Here is a 12,525-nt window from a genome sequence, read left to right as displayed (position 1 = left end):
GTTTAAAGCATAAATTCCACATAACATCGCTCCTCTGCTTTATTAAAACAAACAAATCTCACAGTACACTAATACTTCCAGACCAAAACAAAAAAATTGTATGCAGTAACTTCAAAGCCCAGTATTGCCAACGTACTTTTTTAATGTCATCTTCTGAAGCCTTTTTGAATTCATTTTCAAAAGGACTTGCGAGCTCATTGAATAAACCCACTTCTTCACAGTTCTTCAAGAATCTAGTTGGTGTGGGTGTCTGATCTGAAATGAAATGAAACATACGTTTTTTTCTCTTTCAAAATACCATTTAGTAAGAACATTATTACTATTTTCAAAATAAAAATATGAAAATACCACCAATGCCCAACTAGTCTTAATTACTTTTGTTATTTATCCTAAAGTTAACACTAAAGCAAACAACTACCTAGTTAAAATAAAGTTTGTACTACAGTTTAAGGTCCCTTCTTTAACATTATTTAAAAACAAATTTAAGATCCAATTAACCTTTTAATTATAGAGGCTTGCAGCCCATTCTATCTAAAACCATTATTGCTTAAGATTAACAAACTCATTTGTTTTGCAATGGATGTGGGCATATAACTCTTCAAAACTTTCTGAAAATTTAATTCAAATCATTTTAGATATTTTTACTAAGTGTGTGGAAAAATAATAGTTTGGGATAGTTCTGTGCTAGTTTTTTTTGAAAAAACAGCTTATTAAACAACTTAGCTGTCAGTTATTTCATAATGTGGGTTTTGCTTCCATCTATGTTGGAGAGAGCTGTTATAGCTGAAAATATTTAAATGATTAAAAAGATACTGGGCCAATTTTCTTAGATCTTAGAGTTATTTTTAATACACGCTATAAATAAACTTTACAAATATGGATGAATGCTAGTTCCCACCTTGACAGGGGCACACTTTGCTATGCGCTGGTACAAATTAATAGGTGTAAACCCAACAATACACACGACTGGCTCAGCACAGATTGCTATCAGAGGGAAGGCTTTCATTAGACTTGTTGTTCTGTTGAGTGGCGTTCTCTCTTACCTCGTCACTTCCCACTTTCATATACATGTTGATAAGTAGCAGGCTACAATGGAGGCTTGAATGGTTACATACATAAAGAAAATCAGATTAAAATATGGTATTTACATTAATAACTGTTAACTTTTGGAAGGTGGCATTTACTTGAAGTTTTGGTAATTAGAAAGACTCTCTCATTCCAAACTCCAGTGATAAGGCTGGAAAGAGATATGGCATGTGGCCAACAAGTCTTCTATGCTTACAAAGACACACTCTTTTTTACTCTTTCATTCAGGCCAGCCAGATGTGGTTCTGTTGCTCCACCTGCTGGAGATACAGAACTGAGGTTTGTAGACCAGCAAGTTCCTTATGATACAGATACAGTGGAAGATGTAATCAAATGTCTGAGCTCTGTCTCCATCTATTGACTGAAATGAAGTATTCTTAAGTACCTGGGCTAGTAGAGAGGATCTTTTAAGAAAGAAAGAACCGTTACTTACCTTGTAACTGTGGTTCTTCAAGATGTGTTGCTCATGGCCATTCAGAATTAGGTTCTGTGTTCGTGCCACATGCACCAGTGCTGGAAATTTTTGCGCTAGTGATATCCATAGGGCCAGCTCTAGTGCCCTCTGCAGTGGTATACATATGTGCTCATATATAGGGCGCTGTTGGTCCCCCCTCCCTCTCAGTTCCTTCTTGCTGGAACTCCAAGAGAGGGGAAAGAGGGTGGGTTGTGGAATGCACATGAGCAACATATCTCAAAAAGCAACAGTTACGAGGTAAGTAACCATTCTTTCTTCTTCGAGTGCTTGCTCATGTCTATGTAGAATTAGGTGACTTACCAGCACTGCCTCTGGAGGCGGGCAGGAGTTCATAGACATGATTGCAGCACCACTCTGCCAAACCCAGCATCGTCCCACACTTGCTGCATGATGACATAGTGGGACGTAAACGTGTGTATCAAGGACCACACAGCGGCTCTACAGATGTCTTGAGTAGGCACACGTGCCAGGAAGGCCGCTGAAGACACCTGTGCCCTTGTGGAGTGGATGGACAGGAATCCAGGGGCGACTCCTGCTTGCTCATAGCGGGTCTGAATACAAGCTATAATCCAAGAGGAGATCCGTTGAGACGACACGGACATCTCTTCATCTGATCAGTGATAGCAATGAAGAGCTGCGTGGAGTGGCGGAAGAGCCTGGTCCTGTCGATGTAAAAAGCCAATGCACTCCTCACACTGAAAGAGTGAAGACACCTCTCCTCATTGAACTTATGGGGCTTTGGAATATGTCCTGATTGACATGGAAGTGGGAAACAACCTTCGGCAAAAAGGATGGGTGAGGACGAAACTGCACCTTGTCCTTGGAAAAAAAAACGTGTATGGTGGCTCTGAGGTCAGGGCTTTTAACTCCAAGACCCTTCTCTGCTGAGGTGATCGCCACCAGGAATGCCACTTCCAGGATGGAAGGATGGATGGATAAAAAGAAGCTAACGGCTCAAATGGCGGTGCCATAAGTCTTGAGAAGACGAGGTTTAGATCCCACTGAGGACCAGGTCTCGTATCAGTGGAAAAGGTCTCTTCAGGCCCTTGAGGAATCTGGATGCCATCCTGTGGGAGAAAACTGACCTGCCTTGGATTAGAGGGTGAAAGGCCGAAATTGCCAGCAGGTGCACCTTAATAGATGAGAAGGCCAAGCCCTCCTACTTCAGATGAAGCGGATAATCCAGGATCATCTGAATAGGGGATTTTGTTGGCGAGACACTTTGAGCCATCGCCCAGCAGGTGAAGCATTTCCATTTGGCTAAATAAGATGCCTTCATAGACTGTTTCCTGCTCTCCAACAGGATCCTCTGAACTTGGACCGAGCAGTGGCGCTCATCCCTGCTCAACCATGAAGCATCCACGCTGTCAGGCGCAGAGTGATCGGATCTGGGTGCAGCAGCCAACTTCGGTCTTGAGATAGAAGGTCTGGTCTCAGCGGGAGTGACCATGGCCTGGCCATCGAGAGTTCTGACAGCATCCCAAACCAATGCTGCCTGGGCTATGCCAGGGCTATCAGGATGACCTGTACTCTGTCCCGCTTGATCTTCATGAGGACTCTGTGTATGAGAGGTATCGGGGAAAAGCGTACAATAGACCCCTCGCCCATGACAGGAGAAAAGTGTCCAACAGGGAGGCGTCCTCCAACCCCAGGAGGGAGCAGTATTGAGCACACTTCCTTTTCTTCCTGGTAGCAAATAGGTCTACTTGGGGAGTTCCTCACCTCTGGAAAATGCTGTCAGCTACCTTCTGGTGGAGGGACCACTTGTGGTGAGAGCAAAAGGTTCTGCTCAGACGATCCGCCAGAGCTCAGGCTCACTGTTCACTACAACTTGCAACCACATAAATCTAATTTTTGGCCTCTTTATTCTTGGGTGTTGAGCTCATTTGTCCCTGCCTGTCACGCTTGTTAGCTGCCGCCATGACTAGCAAACCCAGGGATAGGTGTGTGTATAAGTATTCAAATCCCTTGGTGGGCACATATTTCTTCTCCACCCGCTTAGAAGTGGGGGGCAGGGAGGCCGGGGTCTGCCACAATACTCTGGCGAGCTTCAGCACCCCATCATGCACTGGGAGGGCTACTCTGGAGGGAGATGCAGATGCCAGGACTCCAAAGAGTTCATCCACTGGCTCAGAAAATTCCTCTATTTTGAGGCCCAAGTTGGCTGCTACCTGCTTTCACAGGTCTTGGTGCGCCCTGTAATCATCCAGTGGGGCAGCATGAGAGGGGCCCGCAATAGCCTCATCTGGCGAGGAGGATGAGGAGGCAGGAATCTAAGGGGGAGCCGGATCTTCTTCCCTGGTCAGGTTGGTTACAGAGAGGCTGGCCGAAAGAGCGTCTTCCCGGTCTGACCCGATAGCTGCCTCCAGTGTCACGGCCAGGCCCTTACGTGACTGTGGTACCGAGGTGCTCGCAGACGACTGAGCGTATGGCATCGCGGCCTGAGGGAACCCCCATGAGTTCCAGTACTGCCAGGGAGCTGGCCATTGTCCTTGCGGCCAACCGCTGATCTGCGGCAGCATGGGAAACCCAGTGGGTTGCTTAGGGGCTTACCCCTTTTGGCGGGGACTCCGAGGAGCTAAAAGCTGGTGACCAAGGGGGCACTGACACCGTGTGCTTCTCTGCACGCTGCTTAAGTGTCTGGGCTCCGGTGATGGGGAGTGGTGCCAAGAGCCCGAGCACTGTTCATGCCTTAATCATGTCATGTCCTTAGGCTTCTTATAGGGACTTTTGCGGTGCTGGGGTTCTGGAGATTCCCCACGGGGGCTGAAGCGGTGCCGGGGGCTTGGGGAGTGATGGCATTCCGGAGATCGATGCTGGCATTCTTCAGATTGGTACTGATGTCCAGTGACCAGCACCTGGCCCCAGGTGACCAAAGACTCTATCCCAACCCATGCTGATGCAGTTCCAGGGAGCGGTGCCAAGATTCTGGAGACCGCTGTGAAACCGGCGAGGAAGGAAGAGGCTGTGGTGGAACCAGCGCTGGCTTCCCTTTCGAGTGACCACTGGCCTGGGTATCTGAGCTTCGGTGCCCTGCCCTACCCTTCTGTGATGTAAGTGGCACCGGCAGGGTCAACAGGTCCTTCATTGCCTGAAAGGCCTCAGGTGTTGAAGGGACCAGTAAATGGCACGGGCCTCTACCACTCCCAGGAGTTGGCGGTGGTACCGGAGTCAGGTTCGACGCCCTCGCAGGCAGAGGTGTTCTCAGGGCCGAATCAGCTTTCCTCACGGTGCCCGAGCTCTTCTTAGCTGACTTCGGCTCCTTCTCGGCATGCGCCTTTCCCTTTTTCGGTGCTGGCAATGTTGAATGGTGCTGTGCAGGTGCCAACTCCAGAGAAGGGCCTTGAGTCTAATGTCCCCGTCCTTCTTGGTTCAAAGGCGAAACCCTGTGCAGATCTTACACTTCTTGTGAAGGTGGGCTTCCCTCAGACACTTCAAACAGCTCTGGTGTGAGTCGCTCAACAGCACAGGCTTCTTGCACAAAGTGCAGAGTTTAAAATCCGGGGACCGGGGCATGCCCCAACCCTGGGTAAACTACTAACTAATCAACCACTAACTACTAGATGATAAACTCTGAAACAACTATGTACACTATGTAAAACAAAGAACCACTAGGAATACTGTAGCTTTTAGGAGCAAGAGCGTGTTATAGCACCATTACGGGCAGTAAGAAGGAACTGAGAGGGAGAGAGGCCAGCAGTGCCCTATATACAAGTGCATATGCACGCCACTCCAGAGAGCACTAGAGCCAGCCCTACGGATACCACTAGGGGAAAAATTTCTGGCACCGGTGCATGCAGCGCATACACACCTAATTCTGAATGGACATGAGCAAGCACTCGAAGAAGCAGCTTTATTTTCAAACAGCAATGAAAGATGCTCCTGTGTGAGAGCCTGCAATTCAAATCCAAGGAAAAGTGGCAATCATGGAATTGTGGACCTGTTTTATATTTAGTCTTTTATTGTGAACAATGACTACTGCTTTTGTAATTCAGATGCTGTGCCATTTGTAAGTTGCATGCAAAGTGTGGTGAGATAGTATGCCAAACCTTTTTGATTTAAAAGGTCTTTGCACAGTAAAATTAGAATCACAGCACTTCCATTGACTACTGTGTGAATGACTTCTGTACTAACTGTAAATTTATATTTTGCATAGTATGGAAATTCCCATTCATTTCACATAGAATTTATGCATTGTCAGATTAAAACAAACTGTTTTATTGTACAATATGTATTATAAATATAGGAAATAACACTACACAAGATTCCACTAATTTCAAAGAGAGTTCATGTATAATAGTGGGTGAAGATCATGGAAGTACTGTAGTGTGCTTGGGAAGGCAGATAAAGAACTCTCCCATTCTTTCACAGCCACTCACCTGATTACCTGATAGATGCTTTCCCTCTTCCCACCCCCTTCCGCAAACCGCACATACTGCAGATAGCATATATTGTTTTAAAAAGTCTGCCAGTTTTTTTTTTTTTTTTAAACTGTAGCTGAATGCCATTTGTCTGCCACTCCTAATAAATTAGCAACTTGGGAACACAGAAAGTTGAAGGAGGAGCTACTGCATATGCGCAATTAAATTAGACTGCTCCACCACTGGAAAATGATTTGACTATATCCATGGCGTAGTTACATGCACTATCCCCAAGAAGTTCAAGAGGAGCTTGTTTCACAATATTACAGTTTAATGGTCCATTAATGATTATCTGGGTCTATAAGAGCCATAGACTTAATAAAATTTAGAGAGAAACTTTTTGGGAGACTGTTCTTTTTAAAAAAATAAAACAATAAGGAAATAAGATTCTGACTGACCAAGAAAGGCAAACAGATTCAGAGGTGAAAGTCTGATTTCAGATATTGTAAAAGTAGTTTGATTTGGACTGTTATAAAGGATATAAGTCTTTCTTTTAATTTTGTCTATTTACTTTAGAACATTTACACTATTGATTTTTTCTTGAGACAACTGAAGTCTGTAAAATGTGTAGTATTTTTAGAAAAAACCTTTATTTTAACATACATGTAAACTATAAAGGCAACAAAGACCTTGGGAAAGTGTTTTAATGTCAGATGGTTAGATATAAAAGGTTATACAGTATGTGCTTTTTGTATGAACTTCTACATAGGTTAATCAACTACTGCAATATTGACAATTAATTCTGTATTTAGTCTATATACATATGTGAACAAAGGCAACAAAAGATAGAAATGTAATGGATAATGAATACATGTTGCAAACCTATATCATAAAGGAATTCTTTGATATTTTCTTTCATCAGTCTAAAGAAGTTATATCATGTACAGAAAAAACAAAATTTGTGCACATTCCAGGAGAAAGATGGATAAGCTATTAATAAAAGTATATACTAACCAGCCACAATGACACTGTCATTACGAGCTGGACCAAATTTCAGTGTCATCTCATGTTTATGTTTATGGACAGCCAAATGATCCTCGTTGGTAAAACGCTGTGGCAAAAAGTTTTAAAGTACAGTTAAAACTTTGAATTTGACCAAAGTGAATATAATTATATGGAAAGTCATTTTCACAGCATGTAAAACCATCATCACTAAAATTTCAGTTGATTTCTTTAAACAGATACACATCTGTTCTTGTTAATGCTAGATACAATATTCACCAAATGATCAGAAAAAGTTAACTAAAATATATATATACAATACTGATAAAGACTGTCCACAATAATTAAATAATAATACTACGAGTCAATGAAAGTAAACATAAAATAAAATTACTTTTTGATACTGTGAAGAACACTACAGTCATCAAAAAGCCAAGATACATTTTGACACAAAGGGAATATTATAAATATGTATTGTCTTTGAGCAGAGTAACTTCCATGGTTTTTGCAATTACAGAAGAGCTGGTTCTCTGCCACAGCTAAGGCTGAACATGGCTTTCTGCTTAAATGTTGACCATTGTGAGTGCACTAAAATCCACATGCCTACTTGGATCGTCTTTGCTGTGCCTCATGGGAACGTAGGGTAGGGTTAATTATCCATATTGGAGTCATTTGAGCAAGAAGGGCCCAGAGATACAGCCCCCTCTAAAAACAACTTTTTACAGAATCACTTGGTTATTTTCCCTCCCCCCACACACAACTGAGACTCTCACCGTAGCTCCAACAGTCACACACAGATCTCATTCACTCAACATTTAATTTAGCTAGCACATGGCACCCACTGTGCCCTTTGGGGAAGAAATACTGAAAAAGTTACTAACATTAGAGTTTAAATCTCCAGAATGGCTTATGCCAAAACTGATGAGCCAACAGCCAAAGAAATTGAAATGCACATGTGCAGCAAGAGTGCCAGGCAGGCTACTGTCACAATAACTGGATGGCTCCAGGAAACATGCTGTGTTCATTGTACCTGAACTGCACCCATCCATTTTGAATTCAGGCCCTACCACTGGAGCTTTCGGAGAACATGCATTGTGCATATTCTTTGCTCTGTGCCTGCATTCTGTAAGGGCTACTTTTGGAAGTTTTGCCAAAACCAATGTTTCTGGTTTAAGAGCAATATTTTAGAGTGCTCTAAAATCCACATGTAGATTCTGATTTTACTTTAAAAGTATTGTCCAGAAAATGACCATTAATTAAATAGAGGGAAGATGAAAGACCACTAGATAGAGTAACTAATCAGTCTTTGCCTGTTTCATAATCAGTGGAACAGAGTGTGATCAAAAGGATAGCAAGTCAATGTGTCATTTGGTCAGGGGATTCTTAGTACACAGTGCACTTGCATGAGCTTTTCATAATTTTTTCAAATTCTTATAACTGTGTTGGGACACATCTAGGAAATATTGGGGGCAGAGTGTCAGAGCAGTGCAGGAGAATGGAGGGGTTGGAGCAGTGCAGGAATTGTGGGATTGGGAGGGCAGAGTGGGGGATTTGCCCCTTAGGGCTGTATTCTGGCAGTTAGTGAAGGGTCAACACTCCAACGATCATTCAAATACTGGTTTGTCCCACATTCTCCCCTCCCCTGTTCTCCTAGTCCAGCCCAGGCTAGGTAGTGGTAGTAGAGGGGGTAAAGGAAGATGCCTCTTATTCACAGCCCCAGCTCTCAATGCAACAGCTAGGGGCTGGAGTGCAAACTGGTACCTGGGAGCTCCCACCTCTCAGAGGGGGATCTTATCCCGTCCCTCCCACCCTGCAGGTAAGCCAAGATTGAGGGTGGGGGGAGTCCTGCCCTTCAGGGAGAGGTCCGAGTCCCTGCCCCACCACGTGTGAGCCAGGATCTGGACCCTCTGCTGAAGATGGATGACTAGGCCCATATTTGGGGTAGGGACTCCATCTCCACCTTGTTTCAGCCGATACATGGAATCCTCATAGCCCCATTACCTTTCCATCTTCCTATAGCCCCTTCAAGCTCACCAAATGCATGGAGTGCCAAGGTGAAGGGTGGAGCTGGTACTTGTGTGAAAGGGGCTCAAAGAAGCAGGCATAATGGTGGGAATGTTGGAGGAGACGGAGCAGTGTCAGAGCAGTAGCAGGAGAGTCTGAGCAGCTGGGAGGAATATGGAGGTTGGAGCAGTGGGGCGTGTTGGAATAGTATAGGAAAGAGTGAGGTGTAAGGGGAGTCAGAGCTGTGCAGTGGATGATACTGGGGTGGCTTCAGCTCTGTCCCCCCAAAACACCCACATCAATCAATATTAAAATCAATTATAAGTACTTACATGGCCCCTATCACTGTAGTATCTGAGTGCCTCAATCTTTCACGTATTTACATTCACAATACCTCTGTGAAGTAGGGAAGTGCTCTCACCCCCACTTTACAGATGGGGAACTGAGACAGAGAAAGATCAAATGATTTGACAAAGGCCACACTGGAAGTTGATGGTGAAGCAGGGAATTAAAACCAGGTCTCCCGAATCCTTGGTCCTAACCACTGAATCATCCTTCCTCTCATGACCCCACCCCTCTCTTCAAAAAATGTCCCCCACCAACTCTATGTTAGTCCCTGCACTGTTGTTGTAGCCTTTCCCCAGTTTCTCAAACTGCATGTCCCATGCTAATGCCTGCTTCTTCGTGGACAAGAGGGCTGAGGAGAAAGAACCGAGCTGTGCCAGGCAGGCAGAGAGACAGGAGATAGGGAGATGATGCAAGGGCCAATGTATTCTGTGGCTGGGGTAAACACTGCCAAGGAGACAGGGGCAATGAAGGTGGATAGCTGGGCTTGGTACATGAGCACGCTGAGATATTTAAAAAAAAAAAAAAAAAGTCAAAGGAAATTAAATGCATCAAAACTTCATTAAGGCAGAGTTAATGTTAGTCATGCTTTGTGCCCTTGCAGAATGTGGAGAGTGGCTAAATTTAAACCTCTGAAAACCAAGAAATACAAAATTAAGGTACATGCCACCCCTGCAATACAACCTTAAGTCCCTCCTTTTTGAGTGATGCCCCACATACTATTTACACACTTTTTAGCATTCTACCTGCATAGATGCTACAGAACACTTGGGAACAGAGCATATGAGCAAAGTAGGACAAAGTCTAGAACCTTCTCTTTTCCAAGGCAAACCTGGGGTTTAGGTCAGGTCTAGGAAACTACCTACTTATCCCTTGACATCCCTCAAACACTGAGTTTACTCCACACACGCCACCCCAGACTTGCCCTAAGGATTTGTTCTGAGACATTACCTTTACTTATCCCTCACACCCTATCTTCATGACAAGATAACTGGTGCCCCTCTACTGACAACCTACAAAATTCAGTGCTGATATGAAGCATACTTGATCCCTCAAGGTACACACACACCTCTCTTTATATCACAGTCAAAGCTCTGCAAAGCTGTTTCAATTAATCCCTCTACCATTCAAAACAAGTACACCTATAACAGTGAATATAGTTGGAGTCCATTCAGATAAATGCTGGAATTCAATCTATGGAATTTAATGCAAATAATGGAACATTCTTAGTCCTTCCTCATATCTACCTACTGTAGACTCAGATTTTAAGGCCAGAAAGGACCATTAGATCACAGATTCTGACCTTCTGTATAACACAGGCCAGGGAATTCCATCTAGTGCCTGCTGCATTGAGCCTAATACCTTGTGTTTGACTAAAGCATCTTCCAGAAAATAATCCAATCTTGATCTGAAGACATCAAGAGATGGAGAATCCTCTTCTTCCATTGATAGTTTGTTAACCTTTGCACCACCCTACTGCCAGCTCCAGTGAAAGTACAGTTAAGATTGCATTGTTGGGAGGGAATGTATCCTTCACTCTGCACTCCAGGTTTTCAGAGGTTTAAGTTAGCCACTCTCCACATTCTGAAAGGGCACAAGACAGATAAAGGCAAACAGCTCTAGGCTAATGACGTTTTTGGGCATTTAGTTTATTATAAGATTAATCATTTTCTCAGTTAACATGGATTTTTTAAATCACTGAATTTTTACAATTAAATTCTTAAAGTGATGCTATCAACTTGAGTTCTAGACAGATTTTTGTTTGTTGTTTTAAATTAGCTAGAAGTACTTTCAGGTATTATAGTGTACCTGTCCCTAAGCCCCACTCTACATTACTTTTAAAAAAAAAAAGTAAAATATCCTAACAAACCATTGGAAACTGATCAATTTTATAGAGGAAATTGTGAAACAATGTAACTGTATTGTCAAATGCACAAAAATACTTTCCTCTACTCCCTTTCAATTACAGCAATCCTCAATAATTCTTGTAACAGGTAAAAATATTCAGACAAATTTTATTTTTAAATGTACTATGTCCCTTAAATCTATTTTTATTTAAATTTGGTCAATATTTCAGTATTCATGAAAATGAGGGACCTCTGGCACTCCTAGAGCAAGGCAGAGTGCAGGGTGGTTTTCCTTTTATTGTACTGCGCTAATGAGCATATATTTTACCTGCTCATTGAGCATATATGAAGTTACAGCATTTACCATGGTGACAAAAACCGTAATTCTCATTGATCTCTACACTACTATATACTTCAGAAAATGTTTGCCATTTTTTATATAATTCAGATCTCATAAATTACTTCTGACACCTACCACATAATTGAGTTTTCTCTAATCTCAGTCTCTAACTCCATGGCATGCAGCCCCAATAGCTAAAAAGAAACTACTTGAAAGAACGTTTCAGATTACAATTAGTTTTGATTTATTTTAAATATAAACCATAGCATTCCTTCAAAAATAAAGATATGCTGAACTCTTGAATGTAATTTTCTAAATTCCATTTAAAAAAATAAAAAAACTTTCACTTTCTTGAATCTTTGGATTATAAACGTTATGATCAGAAATTAAATACAAAATTCAATGTTGAAATGATGATCAGAGTTTGACAAACTGACAAGAAATCAAATTTAGAGTTAATGTTATCACTCAGTACTTAGGCACTGCCACACAAATGGTATTGTATAGGGCTAAGAACAAACCTTAGAGATGTATTAAAATAAAGCTTTTTGCTTCTAAAAAACTAAGATAGAGGCATACCACCTAAAGTGATTAGCACAACTATTGTGCAAAACCCCCAAAACAAAAAAAACCTCACACAAACCAAAACCCACTGTCTATAAGAATTCAATGACTTTTCCTTACAGAGTAAGCATAACTTGAACATTATTAGTACATAGTAAGAAAAACAGAAGACAAACTTAAAGGAAAATGGCTAATTAGCTTCAATATTATTTAACACACAGGAAAATTACACTCATCTATATGTGGAGAACCTGTACAGCTATGGGTAGTCACGTTTTCTGACCAGATTAAATACCCGGACTTAATCATCATAAGAATAGGTAACAATGAAAAGGTCTTCACAGTCTGCTCAGGGGGACCAAACCACAGGCTGCCCACATGTGATGTGTAACGTTAACTTTAACGCTCTTATGAGAGTTGTGTCCATCTAACTGTCAAGCCCTGGCTGTCCCTTACAGTTAGTGTGTGCTTAATTACGTAGTATAAGTTACCTCTCCAACT

General features: G+C 42.5%; 1 protein-coding gene across 1 annotated transcript in view; it reads right to left on the bottom strand.

Moving 5' to 3' along the window:
* The window catches only part of ATF2 (activating transcription factor 2), an 89,585-nt gene that overhangs the window by 54,501 nt on the left and 22,559 nt on the right, over positions 1-12,525 (bottom strand). Inside the window, 2 exon segments of the mRNA XM_067549209.1 lie at positions 137-255; positions 6,937-7,033. Coding sequence (XP_067405310.1) covers positions 137-255; positions 6,937-7,033 — 216 coding nt within the window.

This window comes from Emydura macquarii, unplaced genomic scaffold, assembly GCF_026122565.2.
Source record: "Emydura macquarii macquarii isolate MOO-44397 ecotype Brisbane River unplaced genomic scaffold, CSIRO-AGI_Emac_v2 contig_1253, whole genome shotgun sequence".
Taxonomy (NCBI): domain Eukaryota; kingdom Metazoa; phylum Chordata; order Testudines; family Chelidae; genus Emydura; species Emydura macquarii.
This window is presented reverse-complemented; position numbering and strand designations above follow the sequence as displayed.